This window comes from Theropithecus gelada, chromosome 10, assembly GCF_003255815.1.
Source record: "Theropithecus gelada isolate Dixy chromosome 10, Tgel_1.0, whole genome shotgun sequence".
NCBI classification, from domain to species: Eukaryota; Metazoa; Chordata; class Mammalia; order Primates; family Cercopithecidae; genus Theropithecus; species Theropithecus gelada.
The window spans coordinates 64,502,381-64,514,815 of NC_037678.1; the positions used below are offsets into that span (position 1 = coordinate 64,502,381).

At 53.7% G+C, this 12,435-nt stretch overlaps 1 protein-coding gene across 3 annotated transcripts in view; it reads left to right on the forward strand.

The window, feature by feature from the left end:
- TGM2 (transglutaminase 2) overlaps positions 1 to 12,116 on the forward strand; it is a 39,830-nt gene extending 27,714 nt beyond the window's left edge. For all 3 annotated transcript variants that reach the window (XM_025398318.1, XM_025398320.1, XM_025398319.1), the window contains 4 exons: positions 1,866 to 2,138; positions 8,069 to 8,229; positions 9,330 to 9,466; positions 10,217 to 12,116. In XM_025398318.1, the coding sequence (XP_025254103.1) occupies positions 1,866 to 2,138; positions 8,069 to 8,229; positions 9,330 to 9,466; positions 10,217 to 10,367 (722 nt within the window). In that variant the 3' untranslated portion in view covers positions 10,368 to 12,116. The remainder of the gene's footprint in view (positions 1 to 1,865; positions 2,139 to 8,068; positions 8,230 to 9,329; positions 9,467 to 10,216) is intronic.
- The last annotated feature ends 319 nt before the right edge of the window (positions 12,117 to 12,435 follow it).

Consider the following 12,435-nt stretch of genomic DNA (forward strand, 5'->3'; position numbering starts at 1 on the left):
CTTCCTTCCTTCCTTCCTTCCTTCCTTCCTTCCTTCCTTCCTCTCTCTCTCTTTCTTTCTTTCTTTCTTTCTTGACAGGGTCTCACTGTGTCACCTGGGCTGGAGTCGTGGCATGATCTCCACTTACTGCAACCTCTGCCTCCAGGGCTCATGCGATCCTCACACCTCAGCCTCCCAAGTAGCTGAGACTACATGTGCGCACCACCATGCTTGGCTGATTTTTTTGTTTGTTTGTACTTTTTGTAGAGACAGGGTCTCAATAAGTTGCTCAGGCTGGTCTTGAACTCCTGGGCTCAAGTGATCTGTCTGCCTCAGCCTCCCAAAGTGCTGGGATTACAGACTGAGCTGCCAGGCCTGGCTGGTTGATTTGACTCTCAATAAAACTTCAGAGGATAAATATTATACAGGAGAAGGATGCATCTTAGAAAAATGAATAATGGCTGTGCTATTATGTTGCTTATTAACAAGGGGATTTATCGGCCGGGGGTGGTGACTCATGCCTGTAATCCCAGCACTTTGGGAGGCTGAGGTGGGCGGATCATGAGGTCAGGAGGTCGAGACCATCCTGACTAACACGGTGAAACCCTGTCTCTACTAAAAATACAAAAAAATTAGCCAGGTGTGGTGGCAGGCGCCTGTAGTCCTAGCTTCTTGGAAAGCTGAGGCAGAAGAATGACGTGAACCCGGGAGGCGGGGCTTGCAGTGAGCCGAGATCGGGCCACTGCACTCCAGCCTGGGCGACAGAGCAAGACTCTGCCTCAAAAAAAAAAAAAAAAAATCAGTATTTCTCAGCAGTGGGACCTGTAACCATAGATGAGCAATTCCACACGTTTTAATTGCAATGTACTTGTGTTAGAGGGGCTTGAAAGTCCAGAGGGGCCACGGAGGACAGGTTCCTCAAATTTTGCAGTGTTTATTTTTGCAGTATTTGACATACAGATGGGAAAATGAACATGAAGGTGGATAGGAAGAGAAACGGGCCAAGATAAACTTAAAAACAATGTCACGAGTTCAATCAGACATGAGGATGAGGCATCTTTCTGCTACTGATGCTCAATCAGTTGCGGGGGAAAGGACTTGGTTTATTTTTAAAAATTGGATTCGAGCACATCCAACAGCCAATTCAATATAATATATAATTTCTAAGCAACTACTAAGCACAGCAGGGCCCACAGAGGGGACTAAGAAACCATCATTCCTGCCTGGGCCTGACCCCCGCTGGCTTTCCAGGGGCATGTAGCCATACTCTAGCTGAAAGGGATAACACGGAATGAAATGATGCTCTCCCCATCCCCTGAAAGGTCTAGAGCTGGTGGTTTGATAGAAGAAATAGAGATGCACCCAACAGCACTGGGAGAAAAAAATCAAAGGAGCATAGGAGAGAGATAAATGGAATATAAGGAAGGGAGCAATCAGAGACAGGGAGGGAAAGGATTTCAGGTAGAAGTAATCCCTGTGCAAGTGCTTGAAGGTAAGAAAGATTGCACTGTATTCATGCCTAGCATGCACCAAGCACTGTTGTAGGCACTGGATATGACATAAGAATAAGTAAAACACAGCCTTAGCCCTCGAGCAGCTCAAGAGGGTAAGTTTGAAACAGAAAACAACACAGGGGAAGGAGTGGTCAGAGAGGGCTTCCTGGAGGAGGTGTCATTTGGGGCTGGGTCTTGAGGGATGTGTAAGAGTTCACTAGTGGAAAATAAATGAAATACTGTGTCCTCCTCCTGGCTCAGACATGTAAAGAAGGGGTTCCTTCAGGGCTGCCCCGAGTCATCAGGGCTCTGCGAAGCCAGCTCACCCCGTCCCAGCCCCCTTCCTATGATCTAGTCACGCTGTGACTGAGGCTCTCTTCCCAACCCCTACAGGGTCCTCAGAGGAGAGGGAGGCCTTCACAAGGGCCAACCACCTGAACAAACTGGCCGAGAAGGAGGAGACAGGGATGGCCATGCGGATCCGTGTGGGCCAGAGCATGAACATGGGCAGTGACTTTGATGTCTTTGCCCACATCACCAACAACACCGCCGAGGAGTACGTCTGCCGCCTCCTGCTCTGTGCCCGCACCGTCAGCTACAATGGGATCTTGGGGCCCGAGTGTGGCACCAAGCACCTGCTCAACCTCAACCTGGAGCCTTTCTCTGGTAAGGGCCTGTGTTCCTGGAGCATTTGTTGACTGCCAACTGACAACGTGCTAGGTAGTGACCTAACCGCTTAGCCCGTGTGATTTCACCCCACAGACACTTACGTGGCACTTACTCTGGGGCAGGCCCTGTCCTAAGCACTTTATAAATATCAACCCACTTAATTCTTACAGCAAGAGTGAGGGGTGGATTCTATCATGGCTCCGTTTTCCAGATGAGGAGATGGAGGCACAGAGAGGTTAAGTAATTTTCTTAAGGTCACACAGTTGGGGAGTGAACCTGTCCTCTCAGCAGCTATACTGTTTGGTTTCACCTCAACTTCATGTGACCGCTGCTGCCCTCTCCCAGTGAATTCCACTGTCTCCAGCCCCTCATGCCTCAGCAGCCTCTCCCCACGGGCCCTTCGAGAACCTCTCCTGTGCCTCTGGTTGCTCTCGGCCTCAGAGAAAAGGCGCTAGCCCACCGCCTTGGAAAGTGCCCATTGCACTTTCCACAGTGGTGGAGATGCGCTGAGTCTGCACTGCCTATCCAGCATGGCGGCCACCGGCTCCACATGGCTGCTAAGAGCTTGAAAGGTGGCTGATGCAACTGCAGAACTTAAGTTGTTTTGTTTGTTTGTTTGCTTGTTTTTTTATTTTTTTCGAGATGGAGTCTTGCCCTGTTGCCCAGGCTGAAGTGCAGTGACACAATCTCAGCTCACTGCAATCTCAGCCTCCCAAGTAGCTGGGGTTACAGGTGCGCACCACCATGCCCAGCTAGTTGTTGTATTGTTAGTAGAGATGGGGTTTCATCATGTTGGTCAGGCTGGTCTCGGACTCCTGGCCTCAAGTGATCTACCTGTCTCAGCCTCCCAAAGTGCTGGGATTACAGTCATGAGCCACTGCGCCTGGCCAAAACTAAAGTTTTAATTGTGTTGAAAGTTAGATAGCTACATGTGGCCAGAAGCTGCTATATTGGACAGAGCAGATTGGCAAGCCAAAGGTGGGAGCGTCCAGGCCTCTGCAGGGAGAAGTGCTTTCTTCCAGGACTTGATTGTCCCTCTTCAGTGTCCCCAGCACCAGCCTAGTTGCCTTTTTTTTTTTTTTTTTTTTTTTGAGACGGAGTCTCGCTCTGTCGCCCAGGCTGGAGTGCAGTGGCCAGATCTCGGCTCGCTGCAAGCTCCACCTCCTGGGTTTACGCCATTCTCCTGCCTCAGCCTCCCGAGTAGCTGGGACTACAGGCACCCGCCACCTCGCCCGGCTAGTTTTTTGTAGTTTTCAGTAGAGACGGGGTTTCACCGTGTTACCAGGATGGTCTCGATCTCCTGACCTCGTGATCCGCCCGTCTCGGCCTCCCAAAGTGCTGGGATTACAGCTTGAGTCACCGCGCCCAGCCGCCTAGTTGCCTTTTTAGGTAGATCCCCTTCGCTGTGAAATGGTGTCATTAGACCACCCAACCCAGCCCTGAGCCAAGACTTTGTCACCAGGTTTCCCACACAGAGGCCTGCACAGTGGTTGTCCCCTGGGTCCCTTTCACTGTCTGGCTCTGTCACTGTGCCTGGTTATCTTCCTGAAAATAAACCTGAGGCCCTCAGAGGAGCCGTGACCACTCAGGTCACTTAGCGAGGCAGTGCGGGGCCAGGAATCAAGCCCAGGGCTCCACCCACAGCCCCCCCACCACCCAGCAGCCCCATCCCACTTTCTACCATTTGGAGCCCAGCAGGCGTGAGGAGGGCAGAGGGGTCTCCAGGCTGGGAGAGAACCTGGGAGCTGCTGGGTGAGACATTAGCCATCCACCAAGGGGCAGCGGAATCAAGTAGGACATCATCTTTGGGCAGCGTCTCGCTGAGTCACCGGAGAAAATGGCCACCCCCCTGCACCTTAGCGTCCCCATCAGCCTCCTGGGGGTTATGATCTGACAGCGCAGGACCATTGGGAGTAAGAGAGTGTGCACACAATAGGCACTCGTGCCCGGGATTCAATGTGGCCACACCTGGAGACGCTGGAGAGCCCCCGGGTGGGGCACGGTTTGCGTTTACAGTTTGTTTCCCCGTCTCTTTTCCCCGGACTCCTGCCTGTCAAACCAGTGATCGTCCCTCTCCTCTATGATGGTGCCTGGACCCTTGGCGCCCGTGGGCTGGCGTCTGGGGCACAGCTTTCACCCTCCTAAGAAAGCAGGTCTGTGTTGCGGGCAGGGCGTCTGCAGTGTTGACAGTTGCTGCCTCCTGGTTTTTCTATCTTGGGCCCACCGTGGGCACTCCTGGAGCTGCACCCCCTGGGCACACCCACTGTCAGGCCCTGGCAGACTCCTCAGCAGGGGCCAGGCCCTCAGAGGGCAGATCCTTTTGCTATCAGGACCGCCCCCAACACTAGGGCTGTTGAAAGACATTTTCTGAGGTCAGCAAGACCTGGCTTTGAATCTCGGCTCTGCTGCCCTCTGAACGCACCACCTTGGGCGCGGTGAACATGCTCTGAGTCTTAGGTCATGCTCCCCTGTTACATGGGGCGATGACATGCCTGCCTGATGCTCCCGCAGCCGTGAAGACTGAAGGAGAAGATGTGTGCTCAGGAGGTATCCGGAAAGGGCACAGCAGCGCCAACACGTGGTAGGGCCCTCACTCCTCCCTGAGGGCGAGTGCTAAGAGGTGTGGGGAGGCAAGAAGCTCATGGGCCTTTCCTGAACACCTACTGTCCCAGGCAATGGTGTCAGCCCAGGGCTCAGGGGTTCCTGTATCCCTGACACCTCGATGGTGTAGAAAGGACTCGGCCCTCGCTGCTCATCGAGGCCCCAAGAGTCTGGGACAGGATCCATCTCTACAGGCGTGTAGGGGTTCAGGACACAAGGACACCCAAGTTCTAGTTCCTGCCACCTGCTGCCTGGCTGTGGGCTCCTGGGTATTCCTCTCCTCCACCCAGGCTACAGGTTCCCCATTCGCACAAAGGGGAAGGTGGGTTCCTCTTTTAAGAGCCCTTCCAGCCCTGTTCTCTCTCTCTCTCTCTCTCTCTCTCTCTCTCTCTCTCTCTGTATGTGTATGTGTGTGTGTGTATATATATATATATATACACACACACATTTAGGCGGTCCAAGTGCAGTTTTGTTACACGGATATATTGAGCAGTGGTGAAGTCTTGGGCTTGACATTGGAGACCCAGTCCCATCATTTCAGTGCACACCCACCAGCTCCTTCTCGTGCTCAGAGGGGAGAAAGTGTCTCTCCTAGAATGAGTGGCAGGAGGTGAACTCCAGGCCTGGGCCAGACGCACCAAAATCACTCCCTCCCAGGCCTCTGTGGCGTCAGCCCTCACCTCTAAGACACCATCGGGTCACTGAGAGCATTGTTCCGCACTGGCATCAGCCAAGCATGCTGGCTTTCCTCATCCTCCCAGGAATGTGCTCACCACAGAGGGGGTCCCTCCTGCTGGGGACCCACTGGAAGCATAGCCTTCAGGGAGGGGAAGGGGAGGACAGAAGGTCCTGGGCGTTGGCCTCTGGCTGGAAACTGGGGCTGGTCCAAGTGCCCTGTTGGAACCTCCAACGCCAAGCTCAAACTGAGATGGGTTCCCTCTAAGCCCCCATACTGCGGTTGAGTTGCTTGTTATTCTTTGAAGATAAGATCTGGGGAATTTCCGTGTGCTGGTGGACAGGAAGCCAGGCCCTGGACAGCTGAAAGGAATCCAGTTGCCCGCACGCCGCCTCCTTTCTCTGCTGCTTCTCTCTCTTCTCCTTCCTGCCTCCACCCTTTCATGTTCTGTCCTCCCTCATCCCTTCAGGTGGGTCACCGGAATGCAGACAATGCGGCCTCGGTGACTGTCCCCAGAGTAACCTTCTAGAACAGGGCAAATGGTCTAAAGAATGATTGAGACTGACCACACAGGTTTCCTCTTCCCAGTCAGCATCTGGCCCAAGACCAAGGCCATGGCCACTGGCTTGTGGACGGAGACTTTCAAAGGTCCAGCCCTGCCCTGGCCTCCACCTCTTAGAATAGTCGACAGTTGGGCCACATCCTCCAAGCTCCCGGAGGATAATGTTGTCCTTCTTCCCTGTGGAGCAAGCTAGAATTTCCACTCTGCACCACCAGGTCTTGACCTAGTAATTTTCACTCTCTTCTGTCCTTTTTAGCACAAAAGTTTTGGTTTTCTTCCCCAGATCATGTCATCTGATGAGAGGTTGGAGCAGATCCACCCAGGAAATGAAAGGCCAAAGGGGTGGGTAGGCCAGGGCAGCATTTTCCAAAGCGGGGGACGTGGACCACCAGCGTTCACGGTCAAAGCCTGAACCTGGAATCCCACAGTGGGAAAGTGACTGTCTCCTCTGGTCTTAATCCGTCCTTCAGGTGACCTCCTGGGGAAAGTCTCCGAGGGTGCTAATTTGCCTCTGGCCTCCCAAGTCTTGTCAATCTCCCTCTTTAGCAGTAGACTCAGGCCTGAAACTCAGAGTCCACAGCACATCGCTGTATCGGGCCAGAAGTGAATATGTGTGACTTTGTTTGTATTTTCTCTCTCTCTCTTTTTTTTTTTTTACCCCTTGAGACAGAGTCTCACTCTGTTGCCCAGGCTGGAGTGCAGTGATGCAATCACGACCCACTGCAGCCTCGACCTCCCAGGCCCAAGCCATCCTCCCACCTCAGCCTCCCAAGTAGCTGGAACTGCAGGCTTACCCCACCATGCCTGGCTAATTTTTGTACTTTTTGTAGAGACGGGGTCTCACTATGTTGCCCAGGCTGGTCTCAAACTCCTGGGCTCAAGCAATCCTCCTGCCTCAGCCTCCCAAAGTGCTGGGATTACAGGCACGAGCCACTACACCCAACTACTTGTATTTATTTACTGCTCCTCCCTGCCTCCTACAAACAGACCCCAGTCTATTTCCTTAAAAGCTAAGGTACATGAATCCTTAAAGTGCTACACTACTAAGGCCCTCCAGCCTCAGTGTTCTTTTCAGAAACATGGGGCTAAGAACCACACTTCAGTGGGTGGGTTTGTTCCTGCCAGCTTCTTTCTCATCCCCACATCACTGTGCAGCTTTTGCTCTGTGATGACCTTTGGTCTTACCTCTGCCCAGCAGATGATAAGATCTAGGGAACAGAGATGAAACAGAGGGGAAACAGAGAGGAGAGGTCATCTCCCCGGGCTCACACAGCCAGTGAGTGGCCAGACCGGGCCAGAGGCAAGTCTCCCAGTCTGAGCAGTTACTGGCAGAGGTGATTCTTCATCTGTGCAATGGGTACAGCATCACAAGCCTCATGGAGGGAAATGACCTTATGTCCATGAGAGGCATTCTTCAGTGAGTGTGGACCATGTTGTTGGACTCTAAGATCTGGATTATTCATCCAGATGCCTGCACATTACATATCAGCTGTGTGACCTAGGACAATGTTATTTCACCTGCCGGAGCCTCAGTTTTCTCATCTGTAAGTTGGGTGGTAATACAAGTACAAGCCTTTTAGGGTTGTTATGAAGGTGAAGTAGGAGCTCGCCATGGGAAGTGCAGTGCCTGATGCAGCAGCAGATGTCGGCTCTGATCCTCCCCAGGATGAAGGGCCCCGTGGCTCACACACCCTGAGTCTGGAGCGCACCAGGCTCTTCCGGGACACTCGCTCAGCTAATCCTCCCACAGCCTTAGGAGCGCCTGTGCCATGCAGATCCAAACATCAAGGACCTGGGAGGTGGAGTGGCTCACGTGGGGTCACCCATTAGAGGAGGCAAAGGCAGGATTAGAACCCAGGCCCGTGGGAGTCCAAGTGTGTCCTCTACCTGCTGTTCTGCGTCCACTCTCCAGCTCCTCCCTGGGAACCCTGGAGCCACAGCGGGGAGTTCTGGGATCCGCCCAGCCATTCCCCTGCTGTGTGATCCCAAGCGCGTTCCTTCCCCTCTCTGTGCCTCTTGGAGTTGCAAGAGGAGAGTTGGGAGGGGTGATTCTGCATCATGAGCACCCTCCTTTCTCCCCTTCTGCAGAGAAGAGCATTCCTCTTTGCATCCTCTATGAGAAGTACCGTGACTGCCTCACAGAGTCCAACCTCATCAAGGTGCGGGCCCTGCTCGTGGAGCCAGTTATCAACAGCTACCTGCTGGCTGAGAGGGACCTCTACCTGGAGAATCCAGAAATCAAGATCCGGGTAAGGGCAGGCTGGGCAAGGGGCAGGGTCCCAGGGCAGCTCAGCGCTGGGGAGAGGGCAGATCCCTACCCCCACACCAGACACCTGCATCCCTGTAAGCTCCAGACCTTTGGTGCCTTAGCGATCCTCAAATCCTAGCCTCATCGAAGAAAAGCATCATGAAGCCTAGAGAACTGGGGACTCATAGACTCCAGGAAAGAATCTGAAAATCCCAGAGTGATAGGGTCATGGAATTTGGGGATCTTAGAGTCATGAATCCTTAAAATGCTATACTACTGAGACTGGAAACCCCACGCACTGGGCACTGGTGAGGCAGGGTGGGGTGGGGGAGTGAAGGGCACAGACTAGAGTCTCACTGTCTGAGTTTCTACCAGGGCAGCCCTGGGCATGTGACCTTGCCCTTCTGTGCCTCACTTTATTCATCTGTTATATGGGGTTAATAATAGCCCTGAGGGGTGTTGTAAGAATTAAAAGCATATCCACAGGAAACACACAGAGCCATCCTCAGCACAGGATAAGGGCTCACTGAAAGCTCTATCCTTATCATCGCCATCATCATCATTATAGCCCTTCACTTAGAGCGCCACAGCCCAGAACCCCTAAGGGTGACAGTTACACTTAAATGGTAAACAGCAGAGGGAGAGGCAGTGAGCAATGTGCCAGACATTCTGCTGGAGGCTTGCGCATATTAGCTCAGTTAATCCTCACAAGAACCCTCCGTCAGGCATTTCTCTCCCATGAAGAATTTAAGGTGTGCAGAGTGGAGAGTAACTTCCCCAGGTCACATGAAGAAGGGGCAGAGATCAGCCTGGCTCAAAAGCCTGTGATCTTTCCCCTCCAGACCCTGGGACGAGGGAGGCACTTTGGGCATCCCCTGGGTCACGTGGAGCCTCACTGCAGCTCCATGCAGGAGAACCTGGGCAGGTAGCACGGTCAGTGTTTTCCCAATGAAGAAACTGAGGCACAGAGGTGGAGGGGGGTGATCGTGGCAGACCAGGGTACAGCTTTGTTCAGCAAATATTGGGCCAGATGACAGTGAATATAGACGGCCCAGCTTGGATCCCACCTGCCCCTGACATCTGTCCCATGCCCTCTTCCAGATCCTTGGGGAGCCCAAACAGAAACGCAAGCTGGTGGCCGAAGTGTCCCTGCAGAACCCGCTCCCTGTGGCCCTGGAAGGCTGCACCTTCACTGTGGAGGGGGCCGGGCTAACCGAGGAGCAGAAGACAGTGGAGATGTAAGTGCTGGCTGCTCTAGCTTTGGGGCCTGGGGGAAGCGGGCAGATGCCAGTGGGGGTAGAGACTGTCCTTAGGCACCAAGGCCTGGCAGAAACCCCCTCCTCTCATCTCCCACACACACCGGTACCCACTCCCAGACACCCTGGGGCTAGAGTTCCCACCGTCACATCCTCTCTCAATGCTGACACCACCCATGCACAGATCTGCCACAGACCTCCACAGTGACGTCATCCATCAGTAAGCGCTCACCTGCAGACACATGCACCCTCACATAGACAGGTATCTGCCCTCCGAATGTCCACACATGTGCATGCACACACACATGCATGCGTGGGCATCTCCTCATAGATACCTAGCTACACACATACAAATGAGCACACACTTATTTTTTACTTTTTTACTGTAATGTAACTTATATACAGTAAAAAGCATAGATCACCTATGTACAGCTCAATACCTTTTCACACACATGGCTACCTGAGCATATACCCACTTGTGCCCCCCAAATGCACCATCCGCTTTTATGCACACGGACACACGTGTGCACACGCACTGTTCACTCTAGGAGGGCACATTGTCCAGGCCCCGCAGAGGGCCGAGAATGAGGCCCACTGATCACTGTCGGCATTAGCTCGAATTCGAGGAGACGCTGTGCTGATCCTTGGAAGTCACGTGACTTCCTGGCTGGACCGCAGTACCGGGGAGCCAGGCCTTGGGCCCCTTTCCTTACCGTCCCTCTCTGGCTGCAGCCCAGACCCCGTGGAGGCAGGGGAGGAAGTTAAGGTGAGAATGGACCTGCTGCCGCTCCACATGGGCCTCCACAAGCTGGTGGTGAACTTCGAGAGCGACAAGCTGAAGGCTGTCAAGGGCTTCCGGAATGTCATCATTGGCCCCGCCTAAGGGACCCCTGCTCCCAGCCTGCTGAGGGCCGCCACCTTGATCCCAATCCTTATCCCAAGCTAGTGAGCAAAATATGCCCCTTCTTGGGCCCCAGACCCCAGGGCAGGGTGGGCAGCTTAGGGGGTCTTGTGGAAATGGAATGTGCCCCTGGCCCGTCTCAGCCCCCTGAGCTTGTGGGTCCCCGCTCACCCCCTTAGCTGTGAGGAATGCTCTGTGCCAGAAACAGTGGGAGCCCTGACCTTGGCTGACTGGGGCTGGGGTGGGAGAGGAAAGATCTACATTCCCTTTCCTGCCCACATGCCCTTTGGAAAGCCATTGACCACCCGCCATATTGTTTGATCTACTCCATAGCCCCTTGGAGCGTGCAAAAAAGGGACAGCATGCCCCTTGGCTGGATCAGGGAATCCAGCTCCCCTAGACTGCATCCTGCACCTCTTCCCCTGACTGCACCCAGCTCCAGGGGCCCTTGGGACAGCTAGAGCTGGGTGGGGACAGTGATAGGCCCAAGGTCCCCTCCACATCCCAGCAGCCCAAGCTTAATAGCCCTTCCCCTCAACCTCACCATTGTGAAGCACCTACTATGTGCTGGGTGCCTCCCACACTTGCTGGGGCTCACGGGGCCACCAACCCATTTAATCACCATGGGAAACTGTTATGGGCGCTACTTCCAGGATGAGGAGACTGAGGCTTAGAGAAAGAGGCGGCCCCCTCCGCACCAGTGGCCTCGTGATTGTTAGCCAGGCTGGGTAATGTGAAGGCCCAAGAACAGAGTCTGGGCCTCTGACTGTGAGTCCACTGCTCCACTTATGACCCCAGCCTGACCTGAGACTGTCAGAGAGGCTGTCTGGGACCTGATCACAAAAAGATTCAGCTGAGACAAGGAGGTAGGGAGGGGACTGGGGGACTGGGAGTCAGGGCCCTGGCAGGTCCCACGTCTGACCAGGTGCTGCCTTCCCCTCTCTGGGCCTCGGTTTCCTTATTGGTCAGAGGAGTGATTGAACCAGCTCATCTCCAAGGGTCCTCTCCGCTCCATCTTTGCAATGCTTTTATATGGCCCAGCCTTGTGAATAACCACAAGGTCCACTCCTTGCTCCACAAAGCCTTAAGCCATAGGCCCAGGATATTTCTGAGAGTGAAACCATGACTGTGACCACCTTCTGTCCCCAGCCCTGTCCTGGTCCCCTCCTGTGCCCAGATACCACCTTTCAGACCCCAGTTCTAGGGGAGAAGAGCCCTGGACACCCCTGCCCTACCCAGGAGCCTGCCTGCTGCAATGCCTAGACTTCCCAACAACCTTAGCTGCCAGTGCTGGTCACTAACCAACAAGGTTGGTACCCCAGATACCCCTTCTTTGCAGGGCTAAGGCCCCCAAACACAGCCCCTGCCCCTGAGGAAGCTTGGGGAGCCTATGAGTTGTCAGCTGTGATTTTATCTCCTGCTCTTTCTACATGACTGGGCCTCCCTGGGGCTGGAGGAAGGGGGGATTCTCTATTGAAGGAGATCACAGCCTCCAGGGCCCCCCCAAATCCCAGAGAAGGACTTGGAGAGAATCATGCTGTTGCATTTAGAACTTTCTGCTTTGCACAGGAAAGAGTTGCACAATTAATCAACATGTATATTTTCTCTATACATAGAGCTCTATTTCTCTACGGTTTTATAAAAGCCTTGGGTTCCAAGCAGGCAGTAGATGTGCTTCTGAACCGCAAGGAGCAAACACTGAAATAAAATAGTTTATTTTTCACACTCAAACTAGGTCTGGTCTGGTCCTTTATGAGTTTGGAGGGAGAAGGGTGGGCGAGCTCGCTTACACCTGGACCCCCACTTCCTGCCTAGGAGTCTTTCCTGAGCCTCAGCCCTGTCCCTGGGTTTACATTTTACTGGCATTCAAGGTCCTACACAGTCTGGCTCCATCTCTGGCCCCTTCCACCAACAATCTCTTTGGGGGCCATAATTAACTTCCTGTATCCCCAGAACACCCCGCAGTTGTCTACCTCTTGGCTTTTGTGTGTGTAGTCCCTTGAGCCTGTAGTGCCCCTCCTCTCCTTTCCCTGTTTGGCAAACTCCTACT